Genomic DNA, 16,186 nt, shown 5'->3' with positions numbered 1-16,186 from the left:
TGTTTTTGGCTGCTGTTTTGAATGGCTCATTGGTCAGGTTTTTTTGAACGAGAGTTCAAAAAACAAAATGCCTGCTGCTACTACTACTGTATAGCTGTGACATGCTACAGTTAGCTGCCACTAATTACAACTGCCACAGTGGGTTTCCAACGGTCACTGTTTGACCTCAGCTCAAATGGCTTATCGGAGTTATTCTTGGTCTATTTGTAACACCTGAACACACAACTAATATTTAAGGTTTTCAACATTCCAGGGGTGTTGTGTATGTAGGTCTACTCACTCCCTTTATAGTATCAGTTGTTTAAACAATAAGCCCATTGCACTCATTGCAACCTCAATAGCACGGCCACTCACTCAGTCACCACCTCATCCACGTCTCCTAAAGTCTTAATCTTGAATCTTGATTTTCCTCTTGATTAGTCTTGTTACACTTTCTTTGGGGAATTTTCTTGTTTTTTCTCTTGTCCAGTTTGACTTCCCTGTAATGTCCTTGATCTTTAAGTTGTCCAATTTTTTATTGTGCTCTTCTCAATTTAAAATGACAAAATATATACAAATCTAGGAGCACTTGTAGTAAATGCCTTCCCTCATTTAAATTAAGACGGTCAAGACAGATGGCTGCCCAAATAATGAATTTTTTTAGGTTTCTTCACGTTATAGGGAAGTTTTTCCTTGCCGCAGTTGCCAAGTGCTTGCTCATGAGGGAATGTTGGGTCTCTGTAAATAAAAGAGTAGCCTACACTATAGTCTAGACCTGCGCTTCATTAAAACGAGATATCTTCTGTTTTCAATGCAGGACTCTAACTAGTAGCAGCGTATTTTACAGTGTTGTACTAGTACGTTTACTAAAGGGTCTGAATTTCCTCCACCAAAGTGCTAGGTGCTGAAGAGGTGCCAGTTAACCTTCTGGGCACTGCCAATGTACCACTCAGCAAGGCCCCAAACCACCACCACCACCTCCTCCTTTACTTCCTCTTCCTCCTCCTTGGTCATGTTGACGTTAGGTCAGAAGAGGGCGACAAAGTCCTGCATAAAAAAATCTCCAGGCCTCCTTGTTTTATTTCTGATCAAAAGATCTTTTTTTTTTTTTTTTTCAACCTTATTCAAACACATCAAGTTTACATAATTATAACATTTTTATTTCAACACAGATAGTTCTTCTTCATATAACACTATAACAATGACATGAAGCACAATTGCAAAAAGTTAAACATGTATTAATTTACACGAGAAACCGTTATGTACATCTATGTACATATATTGTAAATAAATGTTACAGAATTCTGTCAGAATTACATTTTTGAAATAAGAAGGCAAAAGGAAATGCTTCTTTCCCCACACGCATCTCTCTGAAATCTACAGTAAGGACACACAATGATCACAACTGTATTATCATTCTACAAATTATGAATGCTTAAGATTGTATTGCACATTACACCAGGACCCTCTTCTTAGAAGATATTGGTTGTGAGCACTCTTGTTTTTAAGAGACTGAGGGCTTCATCCATTTACAGAAATGACAGAGAAACAATGAAATGCCAACATACAGTATTCATTAGGCTACATAAATAGCAACATTTGTCACTTAAATTGTTGATTTACACAATGGGATTGCCTTCATGTTGACCCACTGCAGCCAGTTGTAAATAAAGACTAGCATAAATACAAATATAACAAGTATTGGAAAATGTGTTGTATACAGAACATGGCATACGGTGCAAACTTTCTTGTACGCCATTAACAATTCCGAGTTACAATACATCTTAAATATTCACAGTGGGGCTAGTGTATGTTTGTGTAGGTTTATATCTGATCCTGGCATACAGCTTGTGTCTGCAGATGAAAACCGCATTGAAAAGGAAATGTTGTAGCATCCCTGTCTTTCCACTCTGTATTGACTTCATGTCAATTCAAATATTCTGTGTGAAAGTGATGTTAACTGACCCGTTTTTTTCCATAAAAGGGCAAATAGCCATTCCTTGAGAGAATTATTTGCTTCTTCTGAACAGTCCATTCAGGTTTTAACCCTATACATTTAAATGATCAGTTCTCCATTAGACCCTTTAGGGCTGCAATTGTCATTTTCAATTAATCTGTTGGTTTTTCTGATGGTTAAGAAAATGTCCAAAAATAGTGAAAATTTCCATTAGTTTCTCAGCTCAGGGTGGAGTCTTAAAGGGTCTTGTTTAGTCATTTTAAAACCTAAATATATTCAGTCTACAATGATATAAACAGAAAAGCAGCAAATCCTCACATTTGAGAAACAGCAAAATGTTGACAGTTTCACTTAGAATATACATAGATTACAGGTTATAGATTAGTAGCTCCCTGGTAAAGATTTTCAACATGTTATAACTTTTGAATACGTTTTAAACTGGGCAATAAAGCTGAAGTCTTAAAAACCTAAATTTGAGCATATACTGCTAAATGAATGGAGCCAGTCAGAATGTAAAGACCGCTCCTTGTAATCCTACTTTTGATGGGGTTTCATTCAAATTTGTCCCAAACTGCTTTGCTGACCCACGTTCACTGGAAATATGCTAAAAGGCGGCATTCCTAAAAAGCAAAAAGATGCAAAGCAACAGAATAATGACGTTCTACATACATTTTACCGAAAAGCATTCAGATGCAATTTATAATTACACACCATTACATGTAACTAGCTACCCCACCACAGTTGGCCCTTGTCCCTTTTGTTCACCAATCTTGATTTTGGAAAAAAAAAAAAACAGAAATAAATACATTTCAAATCAAAATAACCTCAACGCTAACACTGCAGTCTAAACTCATAGTATGCCATGCTGTCTTTTAACTCCATGGACGCCAATTTAAAAAGTCTAAATGTGACACAGATGACTATCGCTGGGTCCTGTATATACCTTAATTGGCACAATATGGACAAATATTTGTGATTAACCACCAGCACTACAATTAGGCAGCTGCTCGTACAGAGAACAGTCACTTAAGAGTCCCTCCAGGAGCCGTCATAGTTGGTTGAGCAGAGCATCTTATCAGCTTGTAAGGGCTGAGTGTGGAGGTCAGCATGATGCAAAGTGACACTAATGCAATGGTGCATTACAAATGAAAAGTTGGCATGAATTATTGATGTCAACATCTGATGTCCACTGAGTTCAATTCTTGGGAGTTCATACAGTGTGAGAGCGTTTGTTACCTACGATTGGCTGCTGACTAGTGATAAATGACAGATGCCGAAAAGGAAATGCATTCACTTCTTTTATTATTCATAAGATGGGAATATTTTTTACAACTTATGCACAGCAGATACAAAGACAAACATGTTTCTAAACCACAAACTAAATTCCTCCATCACTCTAATCCCATTTCAAAATGGCCCCCCAGAAAGATCCACCTTTTAAGTTTGTAGTACAGTTTCACATTCTGAAAGATCGTTTTACAGCAATCTCATTTTAGCAGAATGGCACAAGCCACGTTCAGAACACTTCCATTTTTTGACAGATACCCATTTCCCCCTAAACAAATTGCACTTTTTTCTTCTTTAAAACTACATCAACAGGATTATAGGATCAAAAAGTAACACCAAAAAGATGACTAAACATCCAACTTATACACAGGTTCATTATTTTAGTTGCACAAAAATGCATAAATAGACATTACGCAAAAAAGTACAAAATTAGTACTTTCCTTTGCTCAAATAATGACAGACATTGATATGATCATAAGGGCTGGGGTTGTCATAGAACGTAGGGATGCATTCACAAGGTCCATGCGAGATTAGCCATTTACACAACAGCCTAACTTTCACAGAGGTAAGACCAAGGTTCTACTGGAAAACAAAACATTTCGCTGTCTAGGCCAAAAGGCAAAGAGGCAACACAAACACTAAGAAAATTAGGATACACAGAACTCTGCGTTCTAAATTCATGCCAAAAAGACTAACATGCAAGGACTCTTAATGCCTCTAAACCTCCCAGGAGCTGCGGTAAACCATGGAAGGACTAGCTTAACAGTAACTTCAATGCGTCAATTTTCCTCAGCAATTATGATCCATGGAGTTTTGACTGGGCTAAGATGGTACCGCAATAGTTGCCGAGGATAAGCTCAGATTGTCGACAGCAAGATGGTTTCAACTCAGACTCCCCCCAGAGACATCGAGAGGAGATATAAATACGGTTTGTTTATAATAATGCACATTTGTCCATTAAATAAACCTGATTAAATTAATGAAGAGCTTGGCAAACCTCACTTGAGCTGGACAAAGGTGTGGTTTCCAGAGGCCTAGATAAAACCGGGAAAACAAGAGTTAGTGTAAACAAGCCAATACAGCACTCCCTAAAATAAAGTGAAAAAGAGCTGGTCTTTTTCTATAGTCTGTCAATCAATGAAAAGAACCAAAACAATGTGTTGTCTAACAAATCAGCAGCTCTCAGCTCAAAGCCAATTTGTTCCTAATAAATATGTAAATAATTAAACAAGCCACAAATGTAAATCCATTAAATATTTTGTTGACTTTTCAACTGCAGATTACACAATTTGGTGTGCTTGTAAGAGTTTCGTGGCAACAGGATGGTGAATGTGGAGAACTATAGCGCCCCACTTGTGAAACACTGCGACTCAAGATGTGTTTAATAGTTTCCCAACAACGGACGTCTGTCAGAGGTATAAAGGAGATATCAGAAAAAGCTTCCATTAGAATATCAACAGCCTAAAAAAGGAATAGTCTGGGGATTTTTCCTCATTAAATCTCATGAAAATACCAAAAAACTGTGTATACCACGCCTCACAGCTTATTCCTCTTCCATTGTCAACAATTACATATTAAGCCACACCGTTGCATCGGATGACATGTTCATTTATTATAATGAACATAGGCACTGTAATTTACTGCGCGTCAATTCAAATGTGTATTAATCTGCAGCTGTAAATAGTCCAACAACAAGCAATTTACTCCTGCTTGAGTTAATGTCCGATTTACAAAATATACTTTAGGAAAGCATTTAGCATAAAGAATTAACTGTGTTCATGACCCATTTTCAAAGATGTATGTCAACTAGTGGACTTGGGGCTGAGTGCCAGAGACCGGTTGGACGGTTGGTTTTAAACTTTCCATGGGATTTGTTAACAAATACTCATCAGTTAACACTAAATCAATTAAGTTTGAAGCCATTTTCATCTACATTCTGCAGTTTTCAGTCAAACATGGTGTTAGTCTCATTATGCAGGTTTTAGTTTGCATGGCATCAGAGATCGATAGAAGATTGTGGATAAGGGTTTGCAAATCTTTGAAAAAACAAAAAACAAAAACTGTTTTAACAAAGGTTACTCACTAAATATCTAACAAAACTGCCGGGACTTCCATCCAGGCTGGGAAGTCTCAGAGGGAGTAGGGTACCAGCGCATCTGAAGAAACACAAAAATAGTCATGTACAATAGACCAACACCAGGCTCCAGTGCTTCAATCCTGCCAATCAATTAACACTTTGACATTTACTTTTGACAAGCAGGTTTAGAAGGACGGTCCCTTTAAGACCTAGTCACTGAAGCCATGGGAATGTGGGTCACGTAGTTGCTCATTGAGGACAATAGTCCTTGAGTAATTAACAGGCATGGAAACGTGGAGAGTTGAACCTCTCCACGTGTTAAACATTTCCACAGGGTAAGAGCCAGTACCTTTCCATACCTGTGACTTAAACCTGTATCAGAATGAGGCCCCACATCTCTCACACACACACGGTTATCAACAAACACTTGATGTTACACTTCTGTTGTACATTCAACACTAACAAGGCCAAGAGTCAGTGGGAAGAGAACTCAGGGCATTTAAGGGATCCTTCATCAGATTGTAATTAAAAAGGCTCCCCCCCCACCCCCCCCACAGGAACGTAGACACTAAGTTGGCACCTCCAGAGAAGGGCATCAAGTCTGACAATTCTTTCAAGCAAATACCTCACATTCCTCTTATGCCCGACATAATGGTCTATGTAATAGCTGTCCACTTTGCAGTGTAGCACTCCCCCGTGCCCGTACATTGCAGGAGGAAGTAAGATCACAATGAAAATTTTAAATGACCCAACAAGGGAAATATTTTCCATTGCTATTGTTACCGAAAGGCCTGCCCACTGCATTGTAGTGAGCTACACAATTGCTGTAGCATTTAGACCGCAATTAGCTGCAACGTAGTCACTTTGCACACCCATTTGTCCCCCATTTTGTTAATTCCAATTTTCAGCAGACATGATATAACTTTTATTAAGTTTAAAATTAATATTTTCAAAACCAGATCCAAACATTGAATAAATGTTTTAAATAGATTTAATGTCTAAATGCAGTGCAGTCGTAGTTGGGATCAAACCTCATCTTAAGGCTCAAAGTTGTTTTTTCAAATTATTAATCTTTGGGTCCACGCTGTCCAAAACATGGGTGTTTTATGGAGGGTAGGTTTTATCCTGCAGCACACCGATGGGACAGTAATGCACTAAGCTTCATTAAAAAAGCCAAAAAAGGAAGCCATGGGCCAAAATCAGCCAGATGACAACCACAAAAATAGATTTAGGCTAAGTGTGTGGTATTGTGAGGCTACACTACAGAATGCACATGTCACTTAGGTTTTTCCATTTCAAAATGACATTACAATATAACTCATGATTTTAACTTCCACTTAATATAAAGACAAGTTGTGCTACGACTTGCAGACTTGACATCTGGGTTGACTTCAGCAACACAAGTCTTTGTGCTGTTATTGCAATACCTCCGAGGACCACTGGGATGGTTTCAAGAATCAACCCCTGCTTTAAAAGTGCACCATGTTGCACTACCAATTGCAGTGGTGCATCCTTAATCATCTAACTTTAAGTTTTAGAATTAGGAATGCACCTGGTTGGAGGCATTCATTCTGCATCTCTACAAAAAAGGTTCCTTGTATTATGCTGAGTGTGTACTAGACAATACTCAGGAAAATAGGAGAAACACACACCGGTTGGTCCCTCACCTGGGCGTGGAGGGCTGCAGCAGCGGCAGCAGCCGCCGGGTAAGTGAAGGCTGCGTGAGGGAGGCCTGGGGTCAGCTCCGTGGTGTACAGCGGGTAAGGAGTCCAGGCATCTGGCGATGCTGGGATCAGTGCTGCCCCTGTCAGATCATCTGGGGAAGCACAGGGCGGGAGGAAACAAAGCTGACTGACCTACCCTTCAACATACAGACTTGTCATGTAAGCTATCAGTACAGAGGCTAAATAAGAAAATGAGTCATCAAAACATGCTGCAAAAAAGGGGTTTTGTTGTGTCGTCATGATGTGGCTTTTAAGTTTACTGCTGACGAATCTTACTGTAGTAATTACTTGAACGGTCACTAAAATATAAAAGAACTTTGACAACCCTAAAAAGGTGCAGTCAGACCTGATTTCACTCCCCATTCATTTCTACGTGGAATAGGCCTGGACACATTCGCTTCTAGTTGAGAATTGACCGCCTTTTTCCCTTCCCACAGTTCAAAATCAGACTGGACTTGCATAATTGCGAGGCTTTCCAAATATCTAGTCTGAGAGCAGGTGGAGCAGATCGGACTATATTCGTTATTCTTGTTTTATAACTGCACGGTGAAATACAAGCAGCAGAGAAAAAAAAAAAAAATGCCGTTTAGCTGCAGTGAGTGCAAGGCCCTAGTATACTTTTATGAACTGTGATTTTCCCACATTTTGTTCACAACCCACGTGGTTTCCTGTCCCCTCCTGCTTTTTGTCACAACACACGAGTAAATTCTGCCCATGAAATCTGGTCTGAATGCAGTTTAAAAACTGTTATCCATCACCTGTCAAACTACTGAATCAAGCCGGTGTTTTGAGAAAGAGAGATGAGACAACTTCTGACTAAACCCTGTGAGAGTGGAATTTCCTAGCTGTACAGAAGCAAAGCGGCTGTCTTAAAGAGTCGAGATGACATGCATGTGGAGGTGAGTTAGTCTTTAATTGGTTAGATACTGTTTTTAACCACTGCTCGTTTGTCTTTAATACCACAATATCCTGAGACAGACTTTTTTTTTTTTTTTTTTTTTTTTTTTTTTTTTTTAAAGGGTTACAAGGGCAATTAAGTACTGGCATTGCCAAAGTGAGAGTGGATGAGAGAGCCTAGAGTGGTGCAGCCGTACAACTTACATGGGTCCCGTGCAATGAAGTGTGCTCCTAGAGCAGGGTGGATATTTGTGGGGTTCGGTGTGGCCATCAGCTTACTCTTTGCCATCTTCGTGTTGGCTTTAGCAAACTCTAAGCGCAGGGTCTGGGGACTTTCGGGGTCAAAACGGATACCCTGGGGGAGAGACGGAGGAGGAGGGACATAGTATCGTAAGGGAGGTGGGCTGAGTTTGAGGGGCTGTAAGCTCAGTCGTCTCGCACACTGCCTCCTTTCCTAAAGCGGTGTTCAAATACTCGGGATGTATCCTTCAATCTTCCCTTGAGCTAAACACTGTTCTTAAAATGTTCAGAACAAGGTCACGTCTTCAAAATAAAAAACACCAGACTGAAGGATACACTCCTGAAATATTTCAACATGCTTGCATCTCTTTTTCCTCATGACAAAATCAAGAGCACATGCGGCTGAAGGAGTCAGGAGGAGAGGGAGATGAGGAAAAGGGTCGATGGCGAGACTTTGTAGAATGCTTGTGTTCTTGTGCCCTAAGCGTTGTGCCCACATGCAGGTGAGTAGTATTTTGGTGTGTATGTGTGTCTGTCTGCTGGTGTGTCTAAGAGGTGATGCTCATGAGGAAGGCTAGGGTATGAGAGCAAAGTGTTAGATACTGCCAGATACGTGGGCTACTTGGTGACAAAATAAGAGGTTACACTACTTAAGATGTGTCCAAATAACACTACACATGTGGCTACAGAACAAGTATTACAATAAGCAGTGATATGCAAAATTGGGAAAGCTATACCAGACTAAGAAGGGTTGTGTATCAAGGTCAAAGTAAACTACCGTAAGGCTACGGGATTCTGGCCTCTTTCCAAAAATGGCCCTGCCATTGAATTGTAGAAGACACAATGGGTAGACTTTGAGAGATTCTTATGGGGGAAACAAAAGTTTAAAGCTCCCAATCTTTTTTTTTATTTTTATTTTTTTTTTTAGGTTTAAGCAAAGGTTAGAACAAATTTAAGAAATACAAAAGCAACATATTTAAAGATTTAAAAAAAGGGGAAAATCAAAACTGCAAAAAGGAAATAAAAACAAGGCAATGCTTACATTTAGAGCATTTTTTGCAGCTTCAGCTCCAGTACGACTGTCAAAGGTTACAAACCCAACAGGCTGGAAGGCAAAAGGGAAGAAACACTGTGACAACCAACATTAATTGAGGACTATGTTAATACGCAAGAACCTGAATTTGTCAAATATTGATTATTAAATGTTATCTTCTGTTATGGGTCTAACAAATCCGCAAGAAAAGAGGACAAGTCTGTAAGTCCAAAGCTAAAGTTACAAAGAGACTGCCTGGACATTCGTTTAGTATTTTAGTACAGCATTAAAGCAGTTCTTTTTATGATGGAAGGCATCTCACCTGTTTTGATGTTAACTTAATCAGTGACCCTTCATAACCCTGCGGGGAAGAAAGATAGCCAATTATCCACCCTGGAGTCACATGCAGGAAGTCAGGCATGAACGCTTCTTGCTATAAAGAGAAACCTGCTTGCGTGCACCTTCAGTTTGAGCTCGAGAGCAGGCCTTCACGGGTCCCTTCTGTGAAAGTGTTGTACTTCCACTTGTTGTGGTGAAATAAAAAGGTGAAATGTGCACATTTTCAACAAAAGCACCACTTATTGATTTGACTACAGAAAGCCTCAAAGCTAAAAAGAAAATGAAAACCCATGTTTAGTTTAAAAAGGAGCAAACACATCAGATGTGCAAGGGTTCCTCTTACGCACGAGATTAAGCAAAGATTGAGCATGACTTCCAAATAAAGTCACTGTTTTTAAACCAGGTTAAAAATAGCACAAGGGTTGGTTAAAGCAGGAGCAAATTCCTGAGAAATGAAGGGGATTTTTGCCTGACCACAGTATTGATAGATGGGATCCCTTCTGATCCTGATTTACAACCATGGAAATTTAAACAACTTTCACCAGCTGTCATAAATCCTTAGCAACAATCCAAACCAGATTTAGCTTGAGTAATTCGCAGGAGGAAAACAAGTGGGAGAATACAGTCAATATTAAAATGGTTTCTCTTGAGGAAAAAAAAAAAAAAAAAAAAAAAAAAAAGTTTTTAATGTGGATCAAATGTAAACCTTCAATGAATCAGATTGAACACTATTTGCACACATGTACTGCAGAAGCCAAAAGTAAAGAGTTACAATGACATGGAGATAACATGTCAGTGGTTTCACAATGTCTGAATGTTACAAGGAATAAAACTGTTCCCTACACGGTGGGCGAGCTGGGTCAGCGAGGCTGGTTGGCCAATCGCGAGCTCTACTCATTTACACATTCCAGAAGATCATCCATGTGCGAGGGATACCACTTCCAATTTAGTTAGTTAGGACATGGGTGGGAGGGGTGTTTATGGAACTGGAGTCCAGTCAAAACCAGAGCAATGGACAAACAATGCTGTGGCCTCATTTCCATATATGCAAATCACTCATCAACAGAAGGGATTGTTTGACTCAACTAAAAAGGAGCACTAATAAGGTTCTGCTGTGTGAGCTACAGGCAGGAATATTTATATATAATATTAATTTTTTTTAAAGAATAAATTGCACACTGGATTACAGTTGCTTCCTTAATACTTGAATGAATAGTTTAAACTCCTCATTCTTGAGTGTGCAGATGATCCTTTTAGAAACTCTTTTCCAGCACCTGGCACACGATCAGCTTTAGGTGAGAAGTAGATTGCATTTATATACCCCAAATCACAGCAATTTAAAAATCTGTACAACATGCATCGCCCTCTTTCCTAAGAAAAACCTCATGTTGTAACTTACCTTAAAAGGTCTGAAGAGAAGGTAAAGTTCCCGTGGTTTGATATCAACTGGTAGGCCACTGACAAACAGTGTTCGTACCTGCAAACAAAAAGCAAACCTTTATTTGGCCAGCTGGAGGTGACCCATTATTTGGAGTTCTCATTCCCTAGAAAGAGCAGCATGAGTGATAACTGGGTGGCACAAATAGATCTACAAATGTTTGGCCATGGTCCAACACCTCTCATTCTTCCTTACTAACCAACACACACAAGGATGGATATTTTGATGTATGAATTGATGTACAAAATGTTCTTCATACTACAAGTGTTGCTGGAGATTCAACCCTTTAAGCCTCTGGTTCCCAACCTTTTTGGCCTGTGACCCCTTTAAACAAACCCCACATCTTCTTGCGACCCCTCATCAGTTTGCACAGATCGTGAGCACTTCCAACAAAAGAGTGATTATTCCCTCCAAGACTGTTACCTCTGCCAAGGAGGTTATGTTTTCAGTTGGGTTTGTCTTGTCAGCAGGATTACAGGAAAAATGACTTTTTTCATGACACTTGGTGGAAGGGTGTAGCATGGGCCATGACCCATTAAATTCTGGAGGATCCGAATCACGGGGTAAATGTACAGAAAAAATGTTTTCACTTTCATTAACATTGCTGAAATAAGGGACGGCCATGGCAAAGGTCTGCGCTCTCCGAGTGCCTTCTAGTTTTATTTAAAAAAAAAGGTAAGAGGCCTGAGAAGAGGCAAAATGATCTAGTCATTAAAGCCAAGATTCGAAGAAAAAGTCTGGAAAAGAAACCTAAATTTGCACATATATACATTTTCTTTAGCCAGTTTTACTATTCTTTTAACCATCTTGTGACCTCTCATATTTATTAAGTGACCCATTGGCTGGACCTGACCCACCCGTAAAGCCCTTTTAAAGCCCCTGTCAAGACCCAAACAATCCCTTAATATTTGTCTCATTAACAAACGTGAACAATGGTCTATGAACAAAACCTGTGATCCTCCCAACGTGTAACGAGATGGTCTTCATCGTGCCGGGGATCCCTGGATCCCGTTCAAGGACCCCTGGGCTTGCCCTGACCAGACATTGAGAGCCGATGCGGTGTACAGTCCAGTGTGGGCCGGGAGAAATAAACAGTGCAGTGCGAGGCCCATTAGTTTCCAGCCAGTGGGGAGGCCATCACTACTACAATGGGCCTGCCAGACGAACAGCACTGGACAACAGTGCACAGCGTGGTACCATTTCCTTCCTCTGACCCGTGGCCCCAACCCTCCGGCATTTTTCAAGTGCCGCACAGCAGCAATTCTCAGCCCTTTTACAAGTCAGCACATAGAGCGACTGAAGGCCGGCTCAGCTGGACACAAACTCAAATGGAGAGGTTTTAATTTGTCCACCGGCTTCTCGTTGACTGAGTGCATGAACCTCAAGCGCTCTATTATAGCTTTTAATAAAATCTTAAATGCATCAGTTACATACTCGGGTGATATATTTTAAGTAAAACTATTGTGACAAGACAATGACATTACTGACAAGCTTCTGTATCCTGATGATTCAACACCTCTCTAAACAGACATTTTGGGGCTTCTAAATAAATTTCTCATCAGTTTGTTTAATCTTTGCTCTCAATTCCAAGGGGGGTAAACATACAAAAGAAAATCAGGCTAGGAAAAGTCAAGTGGCCACACATGGCTTTGTTGTAAGATAATGGGAACAAAAGGAGGGCCAACAAAAGGCCCAGCGCTCCCTTCAGTGCGCCTCCATAAGAAGTCATTAAAGAGGAAATATAGCTGGCCACACAGAACTGAAGAGTCCCAGTTGGAAAAAGTCAACATGGATCATTTGGGTGGTCATTTAATTAATCAAGGTTTATTTGAAAATTATTCTGATTTAAAATTATATATTTAGAGTTCCAAATTGCAGATAAGGATGTCATTAACAGTTGACATTTATTTTAGGTTTCAGTTTTATGGTGACTGGGAACCTCTTTACAAATAAAAATACCGAGATGTGAAACCTGCAGCGTTTGTGTGACGCATCTGATTTTGTTTGTCACCTGAAGGCAAACAAAATGTCACCGCAACACACTGTGTGCTGAGGAAGAGAGAGAACAAGTAAATTGATAATTGGAAAATTAGGAGAATCCATTTAATTGTATGACTTTCCAATCCAGACAAGCTTGCTGAGTGTACTCATTTAAAGCCCGTTTTCAATATAAAACCTTTTTTTTATTAAATAGGAGGCCTACATTTTTTTTCAACACACATTTAAAGGCTAACCAAAAGCCTCATGACCCTTTTTTGTAGTAAGTCACAAAGAAACATGAAGGAGGCTTAAATACGAAAAATTACATGGTCAGTTTAGAGCTTAATAGGTTAATTTACGTGTTTTTTGTGTGCAGTAATTAGGATTCAACAGCTGGTGATAGGCTACACACTTTAATCTGTTAAAAAAAAAAAAAAAAAAAAAAACGACGACGTCATTGCAAGTTTAAGAAATAAAAAAAAAAAACTCATTTTGAAATCAAATTTGGGATTATATTCCTAACCTATGCCAACTTTCACTGGACGGGTTTTGTCCCTTTAAAATTACGCCTTCCTTACTTTTAAACTGCTCCAGGAGAGCGAAATGCCACTATAAACTGAACTAAAGGAATTTCAGCCAACACACAACTCGCAAAAAGGTCTGTAGCCCCCCATTTGTGGCCGGAAACACTTTTTTCGGCTGTCATTGAACATGAACACCCGGGTCAAAGTCCGGAGCAGCAGAGAAATAAAAAAATAAAAATAAAAATAAAGTTGCTGAACTGAACTCACCTCCTCTTCGATGGAAACGTTGTTATTCGGCTCCGCGTCAGCTTTCAGGCTCATGTTGGCGGTCGCTTCTGCGGCTGCTGCACAAAATATCAAGTTTTTCTTCGCCGTGTGATATTTCCCCCAAGTGCGTCTGAAGCTGCAGTGAAAGTCTTGGTGGCGCTTGAACTTGAGAGAAGATGTGCCGAGGTGAGGTCGTGCAGACGAGGACGGCGGCGTATCCGAAGATATCTTAGTAGAAGAAGTGTTGCGAGAGAGAATCATTCATTAAAAAGGGAGGGAAAAAGAAATGAAAGAAAAAGAAATGCAAGACACGCGCCAAACTAAAGGTGAGAAGGTGGATTTGTGCTCCGTGTGTGGTGGTGAAAGACGGGGGGAAAGAAGTGCGCGTAAAAAACAGAAAGCCTCTGCGTTCACATTAATGCCCTCAGCTGTGGGATTGTGCGGAGGAAGAACAAGTAAACTTTTCTCATTGGAGCGCGTCTCTCTCTCTCTCTCTCTCTCTCTCCTCTCCTGTCCTGTCCGTGAGTATGCGCGCGACCCCCCCACCTCCCCTCTCTCGCTCATCCTCCTCCTGCTTTTCAATTAGGTCATCAATTATGTTGGAGTCCGCTGTAATCAAGCTGCTGATCCGCCTCAGCTGTTGCAGGAAGACCCGGCCCCTCCGCCGCTGCATCACCGTTACTATGGGACCCGGAGAGCCAATGGTAATTTCCCCAAAAGCTCTCCAACGTAGGCTATATTAGCCAATATAATACAAAATAAAAATAGTATTGTTCATTTATGGTTCATTTATTTTTGTTGTAAATTTTATTTTTGTATGTCTGTATCTGACCTCTGACTTCCTTCACCCCCCCAACAAATAAAAATGGGGAAACAATCAAAAAGAAAAGTGTCTTACCACAGAATTAAACTAGAAATAATGTGCCTATAATATTGGATCCTCTACTGTTTTGTGACACCATGGCTTCATATTGACAACACGTTCAATTTATATATATATATATATATATATATAAAAATTTTTTATCTCCTAGGCTATATTCTGTGGCAAAACATTTATGAGCACCCACGTAATAACCAAAAATATAAAGGCTATAGGCCTAGTTAAAGGGCAATTTAATGGTACAGTACACATTTCATTACAGGTAAATGTGCTTTACGTTAAAGCAACAAGGATTACTATTGATGAAAGGGTTATAATTAAATGTTGACATGCAGTTATGTCTGACAAATTTACATTATGGCTGAGTCATTGTCATATGTCAAAGTAAAATAAAACAGACATTTATGTGTTAGTAGTTCAATACATTGTACAGCTATTTGAATTAGTTTGAGAAGATCTACACATTGATAATCGACATGGATAAGCCTTGTTGACAGATATATAATGTCTTTATTTGTGCCATTACACATCTAAACCAACACATTCAAGAACAATAATAATTATAATGACAATGCCTGTGTGTGTGTGTGTGTGTTTTAATGATTTGGATCAAGGCTGATGTAAGAGTGGCGTGGGTGGAGAAACGGCATGTGTTGTATATCGAGGCTCGGCCCTGGACGTGAGCCCAGCATGCAGTGCGTTTCCTCACAACAAAACAGCTCTCAGAGGCCACAGAGTTTCCTGACTTTGTATAAGAACACAATCAGGCCCTGCGGGGCGAGGAGGGGGGGGCGGCCGAGTGGACGGACGTAGTCTCGCTGTACTTCTTCACTGGTGTGATCTAAAAATAGTGGAGCTCTGCTGATTTTTCAGTGTGCTTCTCTACCCACTGAACCCAAGTGGTAAATATATACATAGCCTATATATGTGAGAGGAAACACAGGCAGATGTTAGCACAAAGCTTCGGAGACAGGTAGGATAAGAAAGTAGTGGAAAAAAACATGTATTTAGCTCATTGTTGTGTGACCAATAAGTGACCTGTAATTGTATTTAAATGCAGCAGTAACATGTAGCCTACATTATGACAAGGCACTGGTTACATGTATAAACAGTTGAAACGATAGTTGATTAAACGATAATCATTCAGAATCGGAATCTATTATTTATTGCCAAGTAAGTAACACTTACAAGGAATATGCCTTGGTGGTTGGTGCGTATACATAAACAAACCTATTGAACATCTTTCAAGAAATAAAATGCTAAACATTCAGCTGGTTCCAGCTTCTCAAATGAAAATATTTGCTTTTCTCTGTTTTAAATCATTATAACCTGAATATCTTTGGGATTTGGGCAAAATAAGACAGTTTTTACAACAACACAATTTTATAGAACAACCAGTTTAATCGATTAATGGAGAAAATGATTGGCTGAGTCATCAATAATTAAAATAATCATTAATTGCAGCCCTATGTTAATTCAAGGGAAAATAGCAACTCTTTGCTAAATAATTGAACACATTTTACAATGAAATACAATTCTGAATGATTTAATAAGACAAAAT

At 39.6% G+C, this 16,186-nt stretch overlaps 1 protein-coding gene across 2 annotated transcripts; it reads right to left on the bottom strand.

The window, feature by feature from the left end:
* Positions 1-3,221: 3,221 nt before the first annotated feature.
* LOC114552202 (RNA-binding protein with multiple splicing 2) lies at positions 3,222-14,264 on the bottom strand. 2 transcript variants are annotated; one of them, XM_028572835.1, is made up of 8 exons: positions 13,743-14,264; positions 10,933-11,010; positions 9,517-9,555; positions 9,204-9,266; positions 8,126-8,276; positions 6,953-7,116; positions 5,307-5,379; positions 3,222-4,257 (listed from the first exon to the last, which is right to left on the bottom strand). In XM_028572835.1, exons 1-7 carry the CDS (start codon positions 14,001-14,003, stop codon positions 5,314-5,316), a joined length of 822 nt encoding a protein of 273 aa, XP_028428636.1. In that variant the 5' UTR covers positions 14,004-14,264; the 3' UTR covers positions 3,222-4,257; positions 5,307-5,313. The 2 variants fall into 2 exon arrangements, with proteins under 2 accessions (XP_028428636.1, XP_028428645.1); XM_028572844.1 differs by having other exon boundaries at positions 6,968-7,116; positions 13,743-14,263.
* Between the last annotated feature and the right edge of the window lie 1,922 nt (positions 14,265-16,186).

This window comes from Perca flavescens, chromosome 1 (assembly GCF_004354835.1).
Source record: "Perca flavescens isolate YP-PL-M2 chromosome 1, PFLA_1.0, whole genome shotgun sequence".
Taxonomy (NCBI): Eukaryota; Metazoa; Chordata; class Actinopteri; order Perciformes; family Percidae; genus Perca; species Perca flavescens.
This window is presented reverse-complemented; position numbering and strand designations above follow the sequence as displayed.

Bases quoted from the DNA above. Each gene is read 5' to 3' on its own strand.
- LOC114552202 (XM_028572835.1), bottom strand. From the start codon at position 14,003: ATGATTCTCTCTCGCAACACTTCTTCTACTAAGATATCTTCGGATACG. The intron at 9,267-9,516 runs GTGAGATGCCTT...TTTGCCTTCCAG, and splicing joins TTAAGTTAACATCAAAACAG to CCTGTTGGGTTTGTAACCTT. The intron at 8,277-9,203 runs GTAAGCATTGCC...TCTCTCCCCCAG, and splicing joins CTGCAAAAAATGCTCTAAAT to GGTATCCGTTTTGACCCCGA.